The sequence below is a fragment of the Solanum pennellii genome, chromosome 9, assembly GCF_001406875.1.
Source record: "Solanum pennellii chromosome 9, SPENNV200".
NCBI classification, from domain to species: domain Eukaryota; kingdom Viridiplantae; phylum Streptophyta; class Magnoliopsida; order Solanales; family Solanaceae; genus Solanum; species Solanum pennellii.
In genome coordinates, this window is record NC_028645.1 from 36546158 (window position 1) to 36554401 (window position 8244).

The 8244-nt window shown below is 32.1% G+C and overlaps 1 protein-coding gene across 2 annotated transcripts; it reads left to right on the forward strand.

The window, feature by feature from the left end:
• The first annotated feature begins 2041 nt into the window (after positions 1-2041).
• Positions 2042-8236, forward strand: LOC107031556 (haloalkane dehalogenase). Of its 2 annotated transcripts, none has more exons than XM_015232969.2 (13): positions 2042-2299; positions 2371-2425; positions 2497-2552; positions 2630-2730; positions 2842-2911; positions 3026-3095; positions 4110-4166; positions 4412-4479; positions 4712-4792; positions 5126-5203; positions 5297-5452; positions 7691-7984; positions 8107-8236. In XM_015232969.2, exons 1-12 carry the CDS (start codon positions 2174-2176, stop codon positions 7940-7942), a joined length of 1170 nt encoding a protein of 389 aa, XP_015088455.1. In that variant the 5' UTR covers positions 2042-2173; the 3' UTR covers positions 7943-7984; positions 8107-8236. The 2 variants fall into 2 exon arrangements, with proteins under 2 accessions (XP_015088455.1, XP_015088456.1); XM_015232970.2 differs by having other exon boundaries at positions 2045-2299; positions 7691-7843; positions 8107-8235.
• Positions 8237-8244: the final 8 nt, after the last annotated feature.

Below are 8244 nucleotides of genomic sequence, written 5' to 3' on the forward strand. Positions count from 1 at the left end.
GGGGGGGGGGGGGGCAATTCTAACCCTTTTTAAAGATATAATAAGCCCCTATATCTATAGTTTTGATAATTGTGTTTCATAGTTTTAGTTTTGTTTGTTATGAATATTGCAGTTTGTATATTTCTCTTGCGAATACATAAATAAGGTACGTATATACAATTTTTTTATTTATACATTTAAAAAATTTCAGAACTCCGTTTGTGGATTTCACTTACCAATATACAAATAGTTAGGGTAGCATATACAAAAATCTGGATTTATACAATCATGAACTAAATTATACAAATTTTAAATTTATACAACTCAAGTGAATTATACAAATCAAATGAATAACATGAATTAGAAAAATTCTAGTTGTAAATTACAATTTTCTTATATTATAGCTATAATACCTTATATAGACTAAATGTTTGCTATTCTGCATAATCTTTTCATACTTATTTTTGGAAAACTAACAAATGGAATTTAATAAGTAAATTATTTACCTAATTTGGACTCAATCTAGTATATTTATTCTAGATCAGGCCCACTACTTAAATTGGGAAATTGTGCATAATCACAAACTTTTAAAATAAATGTTATAGTAACAATTATATTTAATTATACACGGCAGCCTATGTTTCCCAATTTGTGCCATTAGAAAGGACCCACACTATTGTATATAATATAAATAAAAAAAGGATGTTATGATTTTGTACAATTCACTTCCCCTTTTTTATCACTCCACTTCTTTCAATTTCTTCTAAAATCTTTCTCTAAATCAGTTTGAATTTCAAATCCCCCGATTGTGGTATCAAAATTGCCTAAATATGTTAAATCAATTTGGTTTTATTTTTCCTTTTTTCCCTCCCAAAATCAGTTTGAATTTCAAATCCCTCTCAATTGTGGCACCAAGAATTTTAGCTAACCGCCTAAACGTGTTCAAATCAATTTGTTTTTATTTTTTCCTTTCTATTTTTTGAAAAATTTTCAAGTTATTTCATGAACTTTCATCTGAGATCTTCATTCCTGCAGTTGTATATGTATACATAACAATTGACATGACCATTACGATTGTCATCTATATATATATATATATATATAATGTTAAAACGTTTCATATTCAAATCATATAGTTGTTCAATTCACTTTATATAGAACATATTAATCCATTTAATTATACATGAATGTATAAACTACCTAACATTCCATTGTTCGATCATATATATAAATTGAGAAGAAAAAATATGCAAAATAAATTTTATTTCATTGTTTTTTTTCTTTTCCACTTAAAATAACATTCGTCCTCAAATGTGTTCAAGATCTTTGTCGAAATATCACAATATGAATATTTTCCATGTATGTTCCACTTATACTTTTTAAATGAATTATCTTCTCCGAACCTATTTGATCACTTCAAAAATCGTACATCCATCCTTACAAGTTACAAGTCATAAACCAATTCAAAAAAAATTACGGATGAGAGGATAAAATAGGAAAAATATGTAACATTCACAAAATGACTAGGAGTGTCGCTACAATAAACATGTACATACTTGAACACCAAATATATTAAATGAATATCTATTTTTCGTGTATATACTTGGGCACAAGTAGATTGTACGAGTAACTAGTTTACAAGACATAGTATATTGTGTTTATATCCATCTTACACACAATATATATTAGACATAATATATAAATATAACCTTTAACTTGATTTTAATTAGCAATTATGACATTTAACTTTGGGTATGCACAAGTAGACACTTAAACTTGTATAAAATTGAACAGATAAACATATTCATCCTACATGACAATTGTGTATCCAACATGTATTATGTCATGTAAAACACATGTTTTTACTTATTCAATTATATGTAAGTTAAAGTGTCTAATTGTACACACTCAAATTGAATAACATTATTATCCGTTAAAATTAAATTAAGAATCATATTTATGTATTATACCTACCGATACATAATAATACATCTATGTTACAACACAAAATCTGTTACTGCCCCCAACAATATACTTGGATTCATTTTGGAGAAAGAAGTGCACCTCAAACTTTGGCTATTTTTTGTGAACCAAAATAGTGAATGTGGAGAACCAGAGACACCCTATCTATCCCCAACGCTAGTATTTTAAATTTGGAAACAAAACGATCATAACTGTGAGATGAGAAAAATCCATGGCTACTCTTCACTCCTGTTCCTTTTCTTCACTTCACAGCTTTCCCTCTGTAACATTAAAGTACTCTCGAACTCAGCCAAGGATTTTGCGATTCAATTGCCGATCCAGTAGTGATGATAAGGAGGTCTCATATGTTTTAGTAAATTGTGTATATTTTTCTCTGTTTAGTAAAATTGCTGACGATTAATTATTCAGGATTATTTGCTGGATGCTCCTGTTTCAGTTGGGGACGGCTTTTCTTTTAGTGGAGGTTAGCTTTCAATTTTGATTATGGATCAACACTATATTCAGAATATCAATTTTGATTTTTCTTTTGTTTAGGGAAGTATTCAGACGAGCCAAGTCCGGCCGATGAATGGCTCGACAAAGGAAAATTTGTGCGTTTTTACATCCTTGTTCGAAATTACGCTGCATTTATTTGTTAAAATTCTGAAATTCAGTGATATTAATTTAGGTGAAAGCTTATCCAGTTTCTGGGACTGGGGAGAAAGCAAAGGATCCCATTTTTGGACTTACAATGGGTGAGAGTTCGCAGGCATCATCTGATCATTTCAGGTGAATCTGGATGATTTATTAGTTTGTTTGAGGGAGTAAGTAATCTTATATGTAGAAATTGAGGATGGGTTGTTTGCAGGGTTACCCATTGAATGTGATTTTGTGCAATAGATGGTTTTGTGTAGAAAGTGGAAGCTCTAACAATTCTCCCATTCTATTAATCCACGGCTTACCATCACAGGTTACCTTATTTCCTTTTACCATTCAAATTTGGGTCTGTCTTTTGCCATGTAAGTTGTAACCCTTTTCTTGGTTCATAGTTCGCTAACCATGCATCAACTCCTACATTTTACAGGCATACTCTTATCGCAAAGTTCTTCCCATGCTTGAGAACAACTATCATGCTATAGCACTTGATTGGCTTGGTTAGTATTTCACTACTTCCTTTCTTGCATTATCTTCCTAATTGTTTTCCATTCCTAATGCTACCTTAACTATGCATTCATACCTCTACAGTTAGATCAAGTGACTGTTTTTTTTTCTTAAAGAATCCATAGAGTTCCAGTCTCGAAATCTTCAGTGTGAATTTCAAATCCAAAAGAACATCTCCCTCCATCCCATTTTATCTGGCGGGTATGAAATTTAAGAAAGAATATGTTGAAACTTGTGGTTTAAAATAAGCCTTAAGTATTTGTGTGGCAGCTAAAATGAGAATTCTAAAGCTAATATATTTTTATATGCAAAAAGGTACTGTATCATTCTTTTGGGACAAATTAAAAGGTAAAGCACATCACATAAATTGGGTTAAAGGGAAAAACATATTAGAGAGGGACCATGTCTTACCCCTAAATGTGTTACAACATAGGATAATGTTGAGAGAATGTTTACAAAAGAGATGGGTAAGACTTCTTTATGTTTGTAGCTTTCAGAAACGCAATTTCCGGGGACCAAATTGATCATAGATACATAAGTTTAATTAGTCGATTTATTAGTGAACAAGGAAAAATATTATCAAGATGTGTGAATAGATTGACCTTGAAACAACAATGATTAATTACTCTTACTATAAAACAAGCTCATTTTTTTTTAATCTTTGTTACCTTTTCTCAATAACAAGAAACAATTTGAAAGAACCGAGTCAAGATAATATTGTACATGGTTAGCATTACCCTATGCAACCCAAATAATGAAATCTTTAGTTGTAAAATGGTCCTTGGCTGTATACTAATACTTCACGATTCCATTTGATCATTTCTTAGAGCAGCTCTAACCACATGTCTTTGAATGTGTTTCTATTTCTTATGATACTTAACAGTTTTAACAGCGTCTCCGTGTTAACTTCCATTCTAGTTTTTTCTACTGTTCTTAAATGGTAGTGTGAATCACATCTATCCATGATCCTGTGAGACTATTTGAATAGTTTTACCTTCTCCTTACAGGATTTGGATTCTCAGATAAGCCCCAACCAAAATATGGATTTGACTATACATTGGATGGTAAGTTATAATTTCTACACCTAGTAACTATGTTGATTGGACTCTTCAAAAATATCTCCGGGTGTGTGAGAGATCCTCCCAAAGCTATGTACATGTGCCCAAAAAGTTTTTTTGACCGAGCAACACAACCCAACCCAACCTAGTAATATAATAATATCATCATATTATTACGATGTTGGAATCTTTTTTCAAAAGAATGAAGAATTTCTCCTCCTTTTTAACATTCAATTTTTCATTTCCAACAGAATATGTGGCATCCTTGGAATCTGTGATCAATGCTCTTACTGACAAAAAGGTTACTCTTGTAGTGCAGGTATGTTTATATGAATAAGAAAATTTCTTCTATAAGACCCCCATGCTGTTTAAACTTATATTCAAAACAAACCTGAGCCCCTCCACCCAACCCCATCAATAAGGGGGAGGCAGTGCCCCCGCCAGCATGCCTACTTACTCATTTTGCACTACTTTATTTGACTGTAAGCATCTAACTTGCAGTGTGTTGCTTTTCTTGTGAGATCTAATCTCTGCTTTTGCCACTTTTACAGGGGTATTTCTCAGCAATTGCAATCAAATATGCTAGCAATCACCAGGAAAAGCTGAACGGCCTGATACTTCTAAATCCTCCAGTAAGAATTAATCAACACTTAACTGCAATCAGTACATGCATTTATTTGCTGAACATTTTTTGTCATATTCTGCAGATAACTTAATTATTCTGTATATTATGAAATTGCCAGCAAACAAACATATGACGGTTTTCTCGTTTCCTTGGCTGGAGGCCTTTCCTAACTCTAGGACCTTGAACCATATTATTTTACATTCTTTTCAGACATAAGAAAGATAGAACTGTCTTAAGGTTGACGTTAGTCTTGTTTCTTCAACTTCTTTTTCTCCTTCAAATTAGTTGAGTGAAGACATGTTCGGATTCACTAATCCATTTTTTTCTTGGTTTACTGAAGCTTACTATAAATCATACCAAACTGCCGTCAAGCTTATCTGTTCTGAGCAACTTCTTGTTGGGGGAAATTTTTTGTCAGGTAGAGAGGATGGAAATATTTTCAAGTTTTTTCTGCTTGCTGACATGCATGTTTCTCTGGACTCATCCTTGGTTTTAAATCTGTTGCTATCAGGACCCTCTTAGAGCCAGTGATAAAACATTGCTGAGTTGTGGTCCTTACCAAATAAAAGAAGATGTGGCAATGGTTTACAGAAGACCTTATCTCACATCTGGTTCTGCAGGGTTTGCATTAAATGCGATAAGCAAGGCAATGAAAAAACAACTTAAGGTGCACTTTTTTTTATCCATGTCTTAATTTTCTAATTAGTAGTTTCAGGCTAATCCAACTCAAGTTTAATTTTCAATGGTTACCAGAAAAGTAATACCTATCCAAAAGTATCTCTTCTCAGTGACAGATGGCTAGAATTATATAGGTCCTTTCTTTTCTTTTCTGACCTGCCTCAAAGGACGGAAGCAGGTGTCCTTTGCTTTTCTTCTTTTTTCCCTCCCTATACCGTTGTTGAAGGCACCTGAGAGGGTGGGGATCTTTTTCTTCTAGTGAGCACCATGGAGCTCACGCGGGATAACAGAAACAAGGAATTCTAGGACCTGATTTTATGGAGGATTTCTAGCTGAAACTGTTTAAATGGAGTTGGGTAAAGAAACTTTCAGTAGAGGTGGCGATTAGATGAGTTTGTAACAAGATGCATCTAACTGTTAGAAAACTAAAACTATGTTTTTTGGGAAGGTCTAGAATAATTGTATAACAATTACAAACAGAAATAATTGGTGTGAGGGTCTCTCTTCTGTCTATCAGAAGAACATTCATCATCCTGCTGACGAATTTCCTGGGATAACCGGGTCGTCATACGGACTGTATTTTATATCAATTATACATTTGATTGGCTGCAAACTTAGATATGCATTAATGGAAAGGAAGATCAAGATATACATTTCTTGATTTATTCTCATCGACTTACTTGTAGTAATAGTATAAGATATAGAGGCTTTGATATTGATATCCCACAGCTTTCTAGTATTGCATCAACTGAAAGACTGACAGAAGCATTTGACACAATCACATCTAACTTCCCATATATCTCGAAGATTACAAATTTCAGTTAACAATGTTGGATCATACAACGTAAACAACATTAACCTCCACGAAATGTAAGCACAGACCAAGAAGTGTTAATAAAAGGAAGCATGGAGTGGGATATCAGAACAGATTACAACTTCTCTCACTGATTGGGGGATCACAGTCAAGAGTAAGTAGGTTTTAGTTATGCAGAGCTTGGAACACAAATTTTATCAGAATTATTTTAATCCTTGTTTCTGTTCATTTCAAATGAAAACTTTAAGATGTCATATAAAATTCACAAAATATTGACTTTTGTACAAACAAAATCTACTTTACAATCCAAATTTCTCCATCCAAATGAGAATGGGAATGTGCTTCAGAGAGCTATATTTGTCAACAGAAATCCCATAAGTTGACTATGCGATAATCAATCAATTCTCTTCTACCTATTAGACCATCTCCAATCCCACTCTATTTACTCTCCAATCTCTATATTTGGAGAGTAAAATAGAGAATTGGGTCTCCAACCACTCTCTAAAAAGCTCTCCATTCTCTATTTGGAGAACTACTATTCACTTCTCTATTTCACTTTTTCATTATTTTAATATTATTTCTACTATTTGTAACTAACATTTTATCTTTCATATAAGGCTATTAATTAAATTTCTAATGTTCGTAATTCTTTTTAAATATAATATAACATTTTTAAAAATATATTATTAAGTAGATACTACTTTCATCCCGAATTAACAATATTTTAAGTATATATTTTTTTCAATTTTTGTCACTTTAAGAGATAATTTGATATTTATTATCATTATTGATTTCACTATGAAGAATGCACAAAATTTAAATGATAAAATGAAAATTTTAGTTTAAAATATAATACATGACATAATAATTTAAATACAAGATAACAGTACAATACATAACATAATGATTTTTAAAAACACAATAATAATTTAGTAATCCGGTAGGCCATTTTTCAGATTTAGCAATATTCGAAAAAACAGTGTATGATCGAGAGAATTGTTGTGTTTGTGATTGCGCTTGTGCTTGTTGATTACTTTTTTCAATTATTCGTAGTTGTTCTTTAGAATTTAGAATAAAATATAATTTTATACTAAATAAAGACTTTTAAAAAAATAATAATTTTATATTATACAAAAATTAATATAGGATGATTATTTTGAAAAAAGAAAGAATGGATTTATATTATGAAATAAGAAAATGAAATTGAAATTTAGAGAGTAAAATGGAGAATTGGGTTGGAGTTGATTGTCTAAAAAAATAGAGAACTCTATATTTGGAGTGTAAAATAGAGTGCAGGGTTGGAGATGCCCTTAGTCTTGTAAAGAAGAACAGAAAATGCTGGATTTCGGTTACTTTGTTCTATCTTCCTCTTCATTTAAGGATATATTAGTGTAAAACTTCCCTAATTTTCAGGGCTATGTTGAGGACACAAGAGCAATACTTATGGATAATAACTGGTCAGTCCAGACAACAGTTTGCTGGGGACAAAGAGACCGCTGGTTAAGCTTTGATGGTGTAGAAGATTTCTGCAAGGAATCAAAGCATCGACTAATTGAACTTCCTATGGTAATGACACCATTTTGTTGCTCTTTTTCTTGGGACAGTATTACAAATGCAGAGCATTGCTTTCGTGATGAATATCATATTCTTGAATATGCCTTCTGAACCGTCAGTAAATTAAAACCGGGACTTCTGGTCATCCGTCATGTGAGCACCGCTTATTAGAAGTTGATTCGTATTAATAAGTTAAATATTCTTTATATCTTTCTTGTGTTTCAATGTGTTATTGGTTTTTAGAGAAAAGTGTATTTATTTTCTGAATTATGCAGTCAGGACATCACGTTCAGGAGGATAGTGGTGAAGAATTAGGTCAACTCATTGCTGGAATTGTTGGAAAGAGAAGCAGTTTGTGATTGTCATAAGATCTAATCTATGGGTTAAATGGGTAGTCCTTCTGTTGATAATTA